We start from the raw sequence: 13,788 nt of genomic DNA, 5'->3' as shown, positions 1-13,788 counted from the left end.
TTTTCAGCCATCCTCAGCCATCCTTAGCCATTTGGGGGTTAACAGCAAGAACAACAACATATCAGAAATTCCTACATACACAACAAAGCAATACACAACACACACATAAGCTTCATCGCACCTTCATTGCACAGTATACAACATCAACAAAAGACATCATCAACAAAAGACATCATCAACAAAAGAGAAGCTTCGGAGGCCGTCGGGACTGAAGGTCGTTTCGCGGAGAGGACTCTGAACTCCTTCAAAACGAAGTCGCTTCGCGTGCCCCAGATCCTGACGGTACCGGAGGCATCGGCAGCGGCGACCCACTCCCCGTTGGGGAGAAACGCGCGATGGTGGCCGAGGTGGAGGCGACCCACGCTGTTGGGGGAGAAACGCGCGATGGTAGCCGAGGCAGAGGCGACCCACTCGTCGTTGGGGAGAAACGCGCGATGGTGGCCGAGGTAGAGGCAACCCACTCGCCGTTAGGGGAGAAACGCACGATGGTGGCCGAGGCGGAGGCGACCCACTCACCGTTGGGGGAGAAACGCACGATGGTGGCTGAGGCGGAGGCGACCCACTCGCCGCTAGGGAAGAAACCCACGATGGTGGCCGAGGCGGAGGCGACCCACTCGTCGTTGGGGGAGAAACGTGCGATGGTGGCCGAGGCGGAGGAGACGAACTCGCGAGGTTGAACAACGACCAATTGGGATTTTTTGATTTAGGGCTTCGAGATCTGGAGCGGTGGATGAAACCCTATTTCCGACAGAGGCAGTAGTGTCGGAGGCAATAGTGACCGAGGCAGCAGTAACGGAGGTGAGCATTGGCAGCACAAGGGTGGCGCAGCGAGCCGTGAAAGTGGTGGAGGAACCCGCGACACAGAGGAAGAATGGAGAGCAGGAGGAAGGAGAAGCTTTTTGACGCAAATAGGTTAAGTGCAGAGTGGCAGCGGCAGTAAAAGCTTTTGCTTTGGCACTGGTTAAAAGGCTAGCCCGAGGTATAAAGTGCTGGACAACATCAACGATTTCGGTTCCTGATGAACTGATGCCTTTAAGTCTGGCGTAGCAGGTAAAGTTACAGGCACGTAGTAGGTGTAGCAGTGATATAGGCCTCGGTCTTAGATTAACCGGTGCAATATCACTATTCTGCCTCGGGTCTTACATAACCGAGGCATATATGTTAGCTTTATTTACGATTCTGCCACCACGCTTTTATACGCTTCGGGTTTGCTTAAACCGAAGCGTATATAGCGCTTTCCAATCCCCTTTTTTTACTAGTGTAAGGTCAATTCATAGTTTATAAGTAGGTGCAAACCTCATCCTATAAGCGAGTTTTGTGGGGGTTGAGTTAGGTTTAAAGTCCACTTCTAATATGTATCAGAGTCATGGTTGATTTTGTGGAGTTGAGTTACTTTTAAAGTCCACTTCTAACACAAATATGGCAAGTTTAATTAAAAATTAATAAAATTATTATTATGATTATAAAATTAAATATAAAAAATTTTTAAAAATTTATTGTAAATAGTTTTTATTTATTTTGTAGAAATTTAAAAAAAATTAAATTTAAAAATAATCACTTAGAGAATAAGACTGAAAAAGTAATTATGAATTAAACACTAAAAATAACCCAAACAAATGTAAATGTGCTAGAAAAACTTGAACATTATTTCAAACTTAACAATCCGCTAAATAAAATTTGACCATTGCAGGAAAGATGTGCTAAGCTTAGGAACTGAGGAAATTGAGGAGAGAGAGCATCCCAAAAAGTAGCTCTAGGCGCTCTGAGCGGATCGTTGAAGCAATGAGCGGAAGCAATCAAATGTAGGTTACTTGCTTTGAGTATATAAACAATTTCTTGATTCATACATCTTTAGGTATATGTTCTTTCCAACTCTTTTTTTACTTAATGCTTATTGCTTCAAAGTTTAGAGGAATCTATGATCTTGACTTTAGATTTCGAATGCTTTATCTTTATGCAATAATCAAATGGTATCAATTAAGGAATTTATTAATTGTTGTTAGATTCTTGGATGACCAAGCTTAAAGAATTTATTAATGATAACATAAATAGCATGTTATCAATAATAAAATTTGGAATCTGATAACCGTAATTGAACGACAATTATCGAATTTTTTATTTTAAAAAAATTTTTGAATGTAAAATAACATCAACAATATTAATATACTTTCACATGATAAGAAGTTAGATGTAATGTCACAGCCATTGGGATATGAATATATGAAAGAGTAATTAAAAGAAGAGATTCAATGGATTCTGAATTACAAATTTTTGAGATATCTCATATTCTTACATATACAAATTGGGATATCTCGAATTCTTGGCTTAAAATTAGATTTACATTATAGATTATACAGCCACACACTATCAGATCATTGCTGCATGAAACTTCAACCTCCAGATCTCACACTGCCAACAATATGTAATGCTTTCATCTCATAATGAACTCTTGAAGCAAATCATTATAAACTGCAAATTTGGTGCTAAAATTTATATGACAAAAATTAGTAATGAAGGAAAAAAAATTGGAAACCAAATATTAATGATAAACTAAATGAAGCGAATTGCTATAAACTAAATGATGACAAACAATATCAGTAATGATGGAAAACAATTTGGAGATCAAATTTTAGTTGAAAACTAAATTCTTTAAACTCAATAGAGTACACAAAAAAGTGTATAACATGTAAGCATTTTTAAAAGGGCCTAAGCAGAATTCATTTGAAAAATATGAAAACTTATCATAACAGAGCACACTATCAATAATTCCTTTACACCAACAAAACAATTATTTCTAGAAAAAATGGAACTACCAATAGTGAATCCATGAATAGAAGCGTAGGGTATAATCAACGTTTAATAAAGTTGATGAAAATCAGTATGTAGCTTAGAGAGACATACAATTAATTAAAGTACGTTTAGTGCAATATTGTAAGAAAGAACCAAATTCTAACACTTACATTCATGGCAATCCTTGTACATTTCTTTTTAGAAAGGTATTATCGATTTCAATATAAAACCTACTTACTGATTTACTTATCTGAAGGAGAAATAAGGACTATAAAATTCAAAGAAAGAAGTTATTAGAGTTATGTACCAGCCAGTTTTTGAGCGACCTTTTGCACTCTGTTAGTCTTTGATCTACCTTTGGCGCTTTGCTAAGTTCACTTCAACCATTACAAATAGATAGTCTATTAGTCTGTTCAAGAACCTCAGATAAGTCATTCTCCATGGTTTCCAAAGTAGTAATGGACCTAATAAGCCCCAAAAGCCTGTGAAGAATCCTATCCCCAAGCTCATGTATAATGCTCCATTGAAAACTGAATTATCATCTTCATCATCGACTTCTTCTCCTTTAGACTTTGTCACTGTCTCATCTCCAGGACAACTTTCTTCAAGTGGTTTCCCACAAAGATCAACATTTCCTTCAAAACTAGAGGCATCAAATGTATCCATGTGTCTTCCCAATGGGATTCTTCCAGAAAGAGAATTGTGTGACAAGTCTAATATTTGGAGAAAATCAATTTGGGAAAGAGAAGAAGGAATTCTCCCATAGAAATTATTTCTTGACAAGTCAAGGGATTCAAGTAAACTTAAATTTCCAATATCGGAAGGAATTTCTCCCCTCAAATTGTTTCTTGATAAATTCAAAGAAACTAACCCCAGCATGTATGTAATCTCCTTCGGAATTTCACCAATTAAATTGTTACACGAGAGATCAATGCTCTGAAGAGTTAATTCCGGATGTGTGAAGCCGTGTTCCATACCTTTCCACATCCATGTTATATGAAACGAATAATAACTCTCACTGAAAAAATTATAAATTTCAGAGTAAGTGCTATTGTACCAATAAACACGACTTTCAGTTTCAATTTTGTTTATGGTGTTTTGAGACAATGCAGTAAAATTGCTTAAGCAAGTTGGAATTCCTTCTGATAAATTATTCTTGGAAAGATCCAACAATTGAATACGCTTCAAATAACATAAATGTAGTGGAAGATTTCCAGAGAAGCGATTCCCTCGCATGATCAAGATTATCAATTGCTGCATACTTTCTCCAACCCAGGATGGTATTGGACCCGACAACATATTCTCACTCACATCCAGCATAATTAAATTATTGCAATTTTTCAAAGAGGAAGGCAATTCACCCATTAGACTATTGTTTCGTAAAACCAAAGCTTCCAATTTAACAAGGGTTCCCATGGACATAGGAAGTTTCCCTGACAATTCATTGCTACTTATATCAAGAAACAATAATTGGTTTACCGATTTCCAACAATCTGGAAGTTGCCCCTTTATTTGATTGTATGATAAATCCAAAGTGGCCAAGTTTGATGCTGTGATGTTTCCACATAAGAAATTTGAAAATTTATTTTCAGAGAGTAAGAGCTCGGAAGCTTCTAGTAAAAATAATGGAACTTCTCCCTCAAATTTATTTGAATTTAAAATTATAGATGGCCTGTAAAGAAGCTTCAAATGCATATTAGGGATTGAACCAATGAGATTATTGTGAGACATATTCACAGTGTACAACATTTGCAACTTGTTCCAACACCATTCTGGTACGAAATCATTCAACCCATTATTAGATATATCTAGTTGGATTAAGGAATTTTGTGTCTGGATCCAACTAGGAAAACTGGGTCCTACCTTGCAAGATGCAAGAAACAAGAACGTTAATTGAAAAGGAGGAACCCAGCTCGAGCCAAATTTTACCGACAATGAGTTATTTGACAAGTCTAAGAGATATAATTTGGAAAAGTTTGAAAGATGAGATTCAGTGACATCACCCTCTAAAGAATTCCATCGCAACGATAAAGTTTCCAACTGAGATAGCTGTCTGATGCTCTCGGGTATCCTACCAGTAATTTGATTATAAGATAAGTTCAATCTCCGAAATATGTGTCTGCTGCACCATGAAGAATTTTTTGTGAAGCTCGGAAATTCACCATTTAACTTGTTATTTGAGAGGTCCAGTACTTGTAATCTGCACATCCTCCCAAAGAAAGACGGAACCTTGCCTTGGAGTTTGTTATCGGAGAGAGAAAGATAGTCAAGAGAGTTCATCGCTTTCCCAAATTCATCTGGAATTGGACCTTCTAACAAGTTACCATCAAGGTCAATGGAAACCAGATCGGTGGTGAAGTTAAAAAGCCAGTAAAACATTGGAGAATATTTTAGCAAGTTATTGGAGAGATCAAGTGACATAAGTGAGGACAAAGAATTCATTGTAGAAGTAGATGAAAGAAGGAAATTTCCATCCATAAGACTGCAATTTTCAAGATAAAGCTCTTCTAGTTTGGAGCTGATATTAAAATTAGGTCGAAACATTGATGATGCAAGATTATTGTAAGAGAGATCGAGGACCTTAAGAGATGGAAAATTTGAACACAGAGAAGGTGACAAAGTTATATTATTATGAGAAAGATAAAGCTCTTGAAGATGAAGGCTAAAGTTAAACAAGAATTGAAGTATTGATGATGACAACATATTAGAAGTCAGATCTAGTATGGTAAGAGAGGTGGAATTATTTGAAGAGTGAGAAGGGAACAAAGATTGAATATCACTTTCCAGAAGATTACAATCAACTAGCCTCAACTCTGTTAAGTTTGGAATGATTTTACTGATAGTTTGCAGCCACTGGTGAGAGGATTTAAGACTGTGCAATGAACTCAGCCTAAGAATGGTTAAGGAATGGAGAGTAGACAGCCATTTTGCATCTTTAGCTTGTATATTAAAATTGCCAACTAGTCGGAGAGTATGCAATAATGGAAGATGCCCTATGCGAAAAGGGATTACTCCAGAAAGAGGTTTTGAAATATACTTTGGCTCTTTCCTTATATACACAGGATTATTACTTCCTATACTGAGATATTGTAGCTTTCTAAGATTCCCAATTTGAGATGGGATTTTTCCGGAAAGATAGAATAGTCCAAGATCGAGATACTGTAAGTGTTTCAGATTCCCTATCTCAATGGGAATTTTTCCCCAAAGAATATTTCCCCCAAGATCTAAATAACGTAGTTGTAAGAGATTTCCAAGTGTAGAAGGAATCCTCCCCGAGAATAAAGAACTGGAGAGATCGAGATATCTTAAGTTGGTGAATGAGTCCGTGAACTCTGGGATGTAACTCAGTGTAAAATAATTACGGCTGAGATCAAGATGTTGAATGTATGGCAAGTGAATCAATGAAGTGACATTGATTGCACCTCTCAAATATGGTGTATATGGGTAGTTTCCATGGAGATCAAGTAGTTACACATGACCAGTATGACTATTGCATTGAATGCGTTTCCATTTGCAGCAATCTGTATTATTCTGATGGTTGGTCCAAGTGGAGAGTATGCCAAAGTCATCTATGACGCCTTGTTTGAAGCTAAGGAGTGCTTGCCTCTCCCTCTCTATGCACTTTGCTTCACCACTTTCACTTGAGTTCTTCATTTTCACACTAATTCCTGAGGCAAGCAAAGAAAGCAGCAGAAGGACATAAAATGATTTGGGAAAATAAGAAATCATGATAGTTTTGTTTATTTTAAATAATATAAGAGAGAGGAACGTAAACAGAGGTATTATATTGCAAGAAAGAAAGTATGATTCAGTTCTTCTCTTTCTCCTTATATGTTTATTTTAGAATTCTCCCTGGCTTCATTTATATTCTCAAAAGTTGATTTCATAAAACTAAAAATAATAATAAAGAAATATAAGTCACGTATTTGAAAACTAATTGTTTTTTTAGCATACAATGTAGACTCCTTCCAACTTACTTTATAATACTTTACATAGTTTGTTTATTTTAAATTAAAACTATATATACGCATTAATAAAATTACTGTTTATTTTTATGTACCAAAAATTTGCAATTGAAAAATATTCTTCATCAGTATTGATTTACAGCAAGCAATCTAAAATAGTCATATAGATTTAATTCAAATAGTTGTCATTTTTTTTTCAAATATAAGATTATAAATTAAAGAAGGTAGATTGAGAGAGATGGTAATTAAACAGACCAAATAAAGAAAAAGATAATAAAAAGAATATAGTTTGAAATTTTGAAAAATAATTTCTTTGCCTAGTGTGAAGTTATGTGCATAACGAAGAAGCGTAAAATATTAAGAATGTTTAATAAAAAGAATGTGATCCAGGTTCTTCTCTAAATTATAATATAAAAATACTAATAATATATAATTTAGTATTTTATTATCAGAAATGAATAAATATATTTTACTTAGAAAACAACTTAAAGATAAAATATTAAAATTATATAATATATAAGACCAATCTCAATGAATTTCTAAATGTTGAATTTAATTTATCCTATAAGAATAAATACATAACACATTTAGTATGTTCCGAACATTTCATTATATAAAATAGTTCTGTCTAATATATATATATATATATATATATATATATATATATATATATATTCATACATCTATACATAATATTATGTTGATACGCAGCAACAAATATATAAAACAAAAAGGACCATTGATGTGGACATGGATGTCGTTCTTTTCTCATTTTTCTAACTTTGGAAGGTATAAACTATGGAGTTTAATGAAAACTACACTTGGTTCACATAGTGCATATTATTTCAAAGTATGAGTTGTGTGGAATTATAATTCTAATGTGTGAACACAAGAAGAAAATCATTAAATAAAAATTTAATTTAAAAACAAAAAATAATTAATTATTATATTAAATAAGTTAAAAACAATTTTACAAATTAAAAATTATTTTTTTGTAAAATTGTTTTCATTATTGTTTCGGTTGAATTGGTCCGAGAATGGAATCCAGTTCGATGGGTTGTTGACCTACAGAACACACTCTGACACTCAAGTCAAATATTTTTTTCAAAGAGGTCTTTATTTTATTAGGATAGATAGGGTTTAATTTACCTAAACATCAATAGTATATTTATAGGGCTTGTGGCAGCCAAGCACATCGATTAACCATTAACGCAATCGATCGGTATACCACTAACTGCCCATAAATGACCATTAACTCCGATCGGTATATTTCATATAGTACATAAGTTCCCCAAGCCCAAGCAAGCTCTTTATTGAAAGAGGTGCGCATGGATTATTAATTATGAGTTTAGAGAGGTCGCTTACGTTGTATTTAGGGAGTCTAGTTTCGATGTGCTTTAAGTTTTCATTCCTCTGTGCACCAAGCGGCAGACTCTAGGAGTTCTCTTTGAAACTTTTTCCTAGGTTGAGTAGTATACGCTAGGAGTTCTCTTTGGAACTTTTTCCAAGATTGAGCAGCAGACGTTAGGAGTTCGCTTTGGAACTTTTTCCTAGGTTGAGTAGTGGACGTTAGGAGTTCTCTTTGGAACTTTTTCCTAGGTTGAGCAGTGGACGCTAGGAGTTCTCTTTGAAACTTTTTCCTAGGTTGGGCAGTGGACACTAAGAGTTCTATTTAGAACTTTTTCCTAGATTGAGCAGTAGAGGCTAGGAGTTCTCTTTGGAACTTTTCCCCTGGTTGAGTAGTAGACACTAGGAGTTCCCTTTGGAACTTTTTCCTAATTGAGCAATAGACGTTAGGAGTTCTCTTTGGACTTTTTCCTAGGTTGAGTGGTAGATGTTGCACTAGGAGTTCTTTTTGGAACTTTTTCCTAGGTTAAGCGGTAAACGCTAGGAGTTCTCTTTGGAACTTTTTCATAGGTTTCGCAGTAGAAGCTAGGAGTTCTCTTTGGACTTTTTTCCTGTGCAAAATATTTTCACTCACAAAAATATGTGTTAAAAAAATATTCAATATTTATTTTTGTAATGAGAAGCCATTAGAATATGACAAGGTTGAAACTTGTTGGTCCAACTAACCAAGCAATAACGGATTGAACCTACCTATACAGGATACTCTTACTCACAAAAATATACGTTAAATACAATATTCAATATTTTATGTTTATAATGATAAGTCATTAGAACCTGACAGGGTTGCACGTTGGTGGTCCAACTGACCAAGCGGTAAGGGATTGAACCTTCCTGTGCAGGATATTTTTACTCACAAAAATATGCGTTAAATAAAATATTTAATATTTTATTTTTATAATGAGAAGCCATTAAAACTTGACAAGGTTGAATGTTGGTAGTCCAAGTGACCAAGCAGTAAGGGATTAATCCTTCTTGTGCACGATATTTTTACTCACACTCTAATGCTCAAGAAAGATATCTTTTTCAAAGAGGTCTTTATTTTATTAGGATAAATCAATGTTAATTTACCTGAACATCAATTGTATATTTATAGGGCTTGTGACAGCCAAGCACATTGATTAACCATTAACGCAGTATATTTTTAGGCAATCAAACCCAATATTTAATTATTAATACCGTATATTTGTAAAGCATAAGGCAATCTGACCCATTAATATCTGCTAATATACTTGTTAACTACCCATAAATGACCGTTAACTCCGATCGGTATATTCATATAGTACGTAAGTCCCCCAAGCCCAAGCAAGCTCTTTATACAAACAGGTGCGCATGGATTATTATGAACTTAAGAGAGGTCGCTCACGTTGTCTTTAGGGAGTCTATTTTCGATGCGCTTTAAGTTGTCATTCCTCTCTAAACCGAGCGACGAACTTTAGGAGTTCTCTTTGGAAGCTTTTCCTATGTTGAGTAGTAGACGCTAGGAGTTCTCTTTGGAAAATTTTCCTAGATTGAGCAGTAGACTTTAAGAGTCTTTGGAACTTTTTCCTAGGTCTTTGGAAAATTTTCCTAGATTGAGCAGTAGACTTTAAGAGTCTTTAGGAGTTCTTGTGCATGATATTTTTACTCACATATCCGTTAAATAAAATATTCAATATTTTATTTTTCTATTAAGAAGCCATTAGAAGTTGATAAGGTTGAACTTTGGTGGTCCAACTGACAAGTCGTAAAGGATTGAACCTTCCTTTGCGGGATATTTTTACTCACAAAAATATTCGTTAAATACAGTATTTAATATTTTATTTTAATAATGAGAAGCCATTAGAACTTGACAAGGTTGAAATTTGGTGGTCCAACTAACCAGGGGATAAGGGATTGAACCTTCCTGTGTAGGATATTTTTACTCACAAAAATATTCGTTAAATAAAATATTCAATATTTTATTTTTATAATGAAAAGCCATTAGAACATGACAAGGTTGAACGTTGGTGGTCCAACTTGTCAAAGCGGCTACAACAGAATGGTTAGCATGAGAAAACAAACCAAGAGAGGGTTGAATTGGTCTTTAATAAAAATGTGTGCCTTTTGAATTTCTACTCAATTAAACTTACTAAGAAAATAATATTAAAAAAATAAAGAAAGTAAGGTTGAGAGAAATATGCACAAATGATTTTATCTTGGTTCGGATCTTACGAATCCTATGTCCAGTTGTCTATATCAAAACAAGATAAACAGTTCACTAATCACAACACAATTACAAACTTCAATCACACAAATACAATTTCTAATAGTTTAGAAAACTCCTCTCTTGAAGCGACAAGAGATGAGACTCAGTTCCCTTAAACACACTAAGGGACGAACACCTCCAAATACTTCACGAAGGATGATCACCTCCTTTGAATCTTCACAAAGGATGACCACTTCCTCGGAATACTTCACGAACGATGATTTTCTCTTCCAAACACCTCCTTGGATGCACCAAGTATGAATCCGCTATTCCTCGATTACCGTAGGAGCACTTCACCAGCTCCACAAACGAGAGTTTCTCAAGTCGAACAAGAACACACAAGTCTCAAAGGTTTCTAAGTCCTAGAGCACAAGGGAAGAGTTGTTGTGGAAGGAAAATGAGAGTTTATTTATAAACTCAAGCAAAGACTCTTCCATATTTCGTTTTCTGTCTCTCTGATGCTTTTAATCGATTAATTGATCGATTAAATTGAGTGTAACGCCTAGTTCAATGGCTACAAAACTCTTACGATCAAATTTAATCGATTAATCTACTTGTTAATCGATTAGCTAATCGATAAATCTACTTGTTAATCGATTAGCTAATCGATAAATCTACTTGTTAATCGATTAGCTAATCGATTAAATGGTAGTTTAATCTATTATTCCAGAGACAATTCAAGTGTTCCATTTTTACTATGATTAATTGATAATTCTAGGTCTAATCGATTAATTCAATGTGTTTTTGACTCTGAACTATGATTCTAAGATACAAGGAATCAAAACCACTAAGAACCTAAGTCCTAGACACAAAATTACAATATAGACTTCCACTTTCTGAGGGTGGTGACCCTCCTCCTCTGTCACCACCATCTCGGCACGAGAAGTGGAAGTTAGCCCGTATAAGACCATCAGGCTCCTACACTTCCGAGTCTGCCAGAGAAATATCTAATAGAATTGTAAGATGTCATTTCTTATATTTTTACATTAATTTTGTTATATATATTGCATAGATCTTTCTAATGATTTTGAACTTTTGTTATGTGACAGGACTCCTTGGTTGAGCAGAGCTCCCAAGGTCAATTCACACAAGAAGGTCGTCAGGATATTCTTGCCACAACTATTGGACGACTTGAGCACCCAGGACGAGTGAGTGCTGCTGGGACTGACATAGGCATACAACAGTTTTTTGGGTCTTCCTTGCGTCCATATTCATACGAAAAGATGAAGGAGGACATAAGAAAAGAGATGACGCAGGAGATCACAAAGAAGTTTCGGGCAGAGTTGTATGATGAAGTTGTTGAAATGGTTGCGCGCCAGTTCCAACAGCATTATGAGGATTATGGCAATCGTCCTCCGCCATCTCCTGTAGCGGAACATGTTGTGCCCCCTACAAGTAAACTTATTTATTTTTGGTTATTAATTTACTTTTTGCATAACCTAACATTTAATTTGACAGGTAGAAGCGGTAAAGGAAGTTGTTTAGCTGCTAGTGCCCTAGGGGACGACATGGATGAAACTCGTCCTTGTCAGTTATATATTCTTTCTGATACTAGGACCATGCTAGTGGCTCGTGGTACAGTTTATGAGACAGCCACTATAGTGCATGGTGTACAACTTTCATAAGATGAGTTCAAGGTCACGGTGGATGAAGTTGTCATAGGAGATGTCGTTCTTCCTGTGCCTACATATGAGTTCTGTTAGCAAAAATCAAAGATGAAGTTTTGATGAACATATTTGCACAAGTCGAAGATCCATAAAGACAAATTGAAGATCTCTGTATTTTATAAAGCTTTTATAATAATCAAAGTTGATGTAATAGTGCTCAAAAAAGTATTAGGGTTGATTCTTGTAATTTATATTTGATTTATTTACTGTTAAGAATCATCCACAAGCTGTTTTAATCGATTAAACCCAGTGTTAATCGATTAAAACGAGGCTGGCACTGAAAACCCAATTACCCCTGTAATAATCGATTAAGGCTATTAATAATCGATTAGTTAATCGATTATTCCCGAGAATAATTGATTAAAACTAGCCGTTGGGGGTTTCAGATTTAAAAAACTAGCCGTTGTACTCATTATTAATCGATTAATATTTATGTTAATCGATTAAATGCGTTAGATGGCCCGTTTTCGAAGAATGGAAGAGTATTTGGCTGAGCCTATAAAATAGCTCACTCTTGATCTCAAAAAAAACTCTTCCCTTGTGCTCTAGTACTCATAAATCATTGAGACTTGTGGGCTCTTATTCGGCTTCTGAAACTCTTGTCTGTGGAGCTGGTGAAGTGCTGCTACGGTGACAAAGGAAATAGCCAGTTCATCCTTGGTGTGTCTAAGGAGGTGTTCGGAAGAGAATCATCCTTCGTGAAGTATTCGGAGGAGGTATTCATCCTTTGTGAAGACTCAAAGGAGGTGTAGGTTCATCTCTTGTGGTATCAAGAGAGGTGGTTTCTAAACTTTTACAAATTGTGTTTCTTTGTGATTGTAATTTGTAATTGTTTTGTGTTAGTGAAAAAGGTTTATCTTGTTTGAGATAAGCGACTGGACGTAGGATTCGTAAGATCCGAACCAGGATAAAATCATTTGTGCAAATTTCTCTCAACCTTACTCTCTTTATTTGTGTTTATTATTTGCTTGGTAAGTTTAATTGAGTAGAAATTAAAAGGCACACGTTTGTATTAAAAACCCTTTTGGTTTGTTATTCCACGCTAACAATTCCGCTGCAGCAATTCTAATAATTGGTATCAGAGCTTGCTTTGATAGTCATTCAAATGGCAGGATCACATCAAACCTTTGCAGAGGGTGCATCAATCAATAGACCCCACTATTCACAGGTGAGAACTATGCATTCTGGAAGATAAGAATGCAAATATTTATTGAATCTATTGATTGTGAAATTTGGGATGTTATTGCGTCTGGTTCTTCTGTTCCTACTAACAATATACAGGAACCAAAGCCCCGTGGTCAATGGACCACTAAAGAAAAGAAAAGATTTCAGAATGACGTAAAAGCCCGGAATATCATTACATCAGCGTTGATTGTTGATGAGTTCTACAGGGTTTCTGTCTGCAAAACTGCTCAAGAAATGTGGGACGTACTCAGAGTGACGCATGAAGGAATAGATGATGTGAAGAGGGCAAAGAAGAACTCCCTAATCCAAGAATATGAAATGTTCCGGATGAAGCAAGGAGAAACAATTTCAGACGTTCAAAAACGCTTCACCAACATTGTAAATCATCTCATCGGACTAGGTAAGTCATTTGATACCGATGAACTTAACATTAAAATCTTGAAGTCTTTAGACAGGTCGTGGCAACCAAAGGTGACTGCAATCTCGGAGTCACAAAACCTCAACACCATGACTATGGCGGCACTCTTTGGAAAATTGAGGGAACATGAAC

General features: G+C 35.6%; 1 protein-coding gene across 1 annotated transcript; it reads right to left on the bottom strand.

Annotated features, from left to right (window-relative positions):
• Positions 1-2,219: 2,219 nt before the first annotated feature.
• On the bottom strand, positions 2,220-6,602 carry LOC148197265 (receptor-like protein EIX2). Its single transcript, XM_088092277.1, has 2 exons — positions 3,098-6,602; positions 2,220-2,483 (listed from the first exon to the last, which is right to left on the bottom strand). The coding sequence occupies exon 1, from the start codon at positions 5,491-5,493 to the stop codon at positions 3,142-3,144; it is 2,352 nt and encodes a 783-aa protein (XP_087948403.1). The 5' UTR covers positions 5,494-6,602; the 3' UTR covers positions 2,220-2,483; positions 3,098-3,141.
• Between the last annotated feature and the right edge of the window lie 7,186 nt (positions 6,603-13,788).

This window comes from Vigna umbellata, chromosome 6 (assembly GCF_029865625.1).
Source record: "Vigna umbellata cultivar VRB3 chromosome 6, Vumbellata_1.0, whole genome shotgun sequence".
NCBI classification, from domain to species: domain Eukaryota; kingdom Viridiplantae; phylum Streptophyta; class Magnoliopsida; order Fabales; family Fabaceae; genus Vigna; species Vigna umbellata.
Note: the sequence above shows the minus strand (reverse complement) of the source record. Positions and strands in the feature narration are given on the sequence as shown.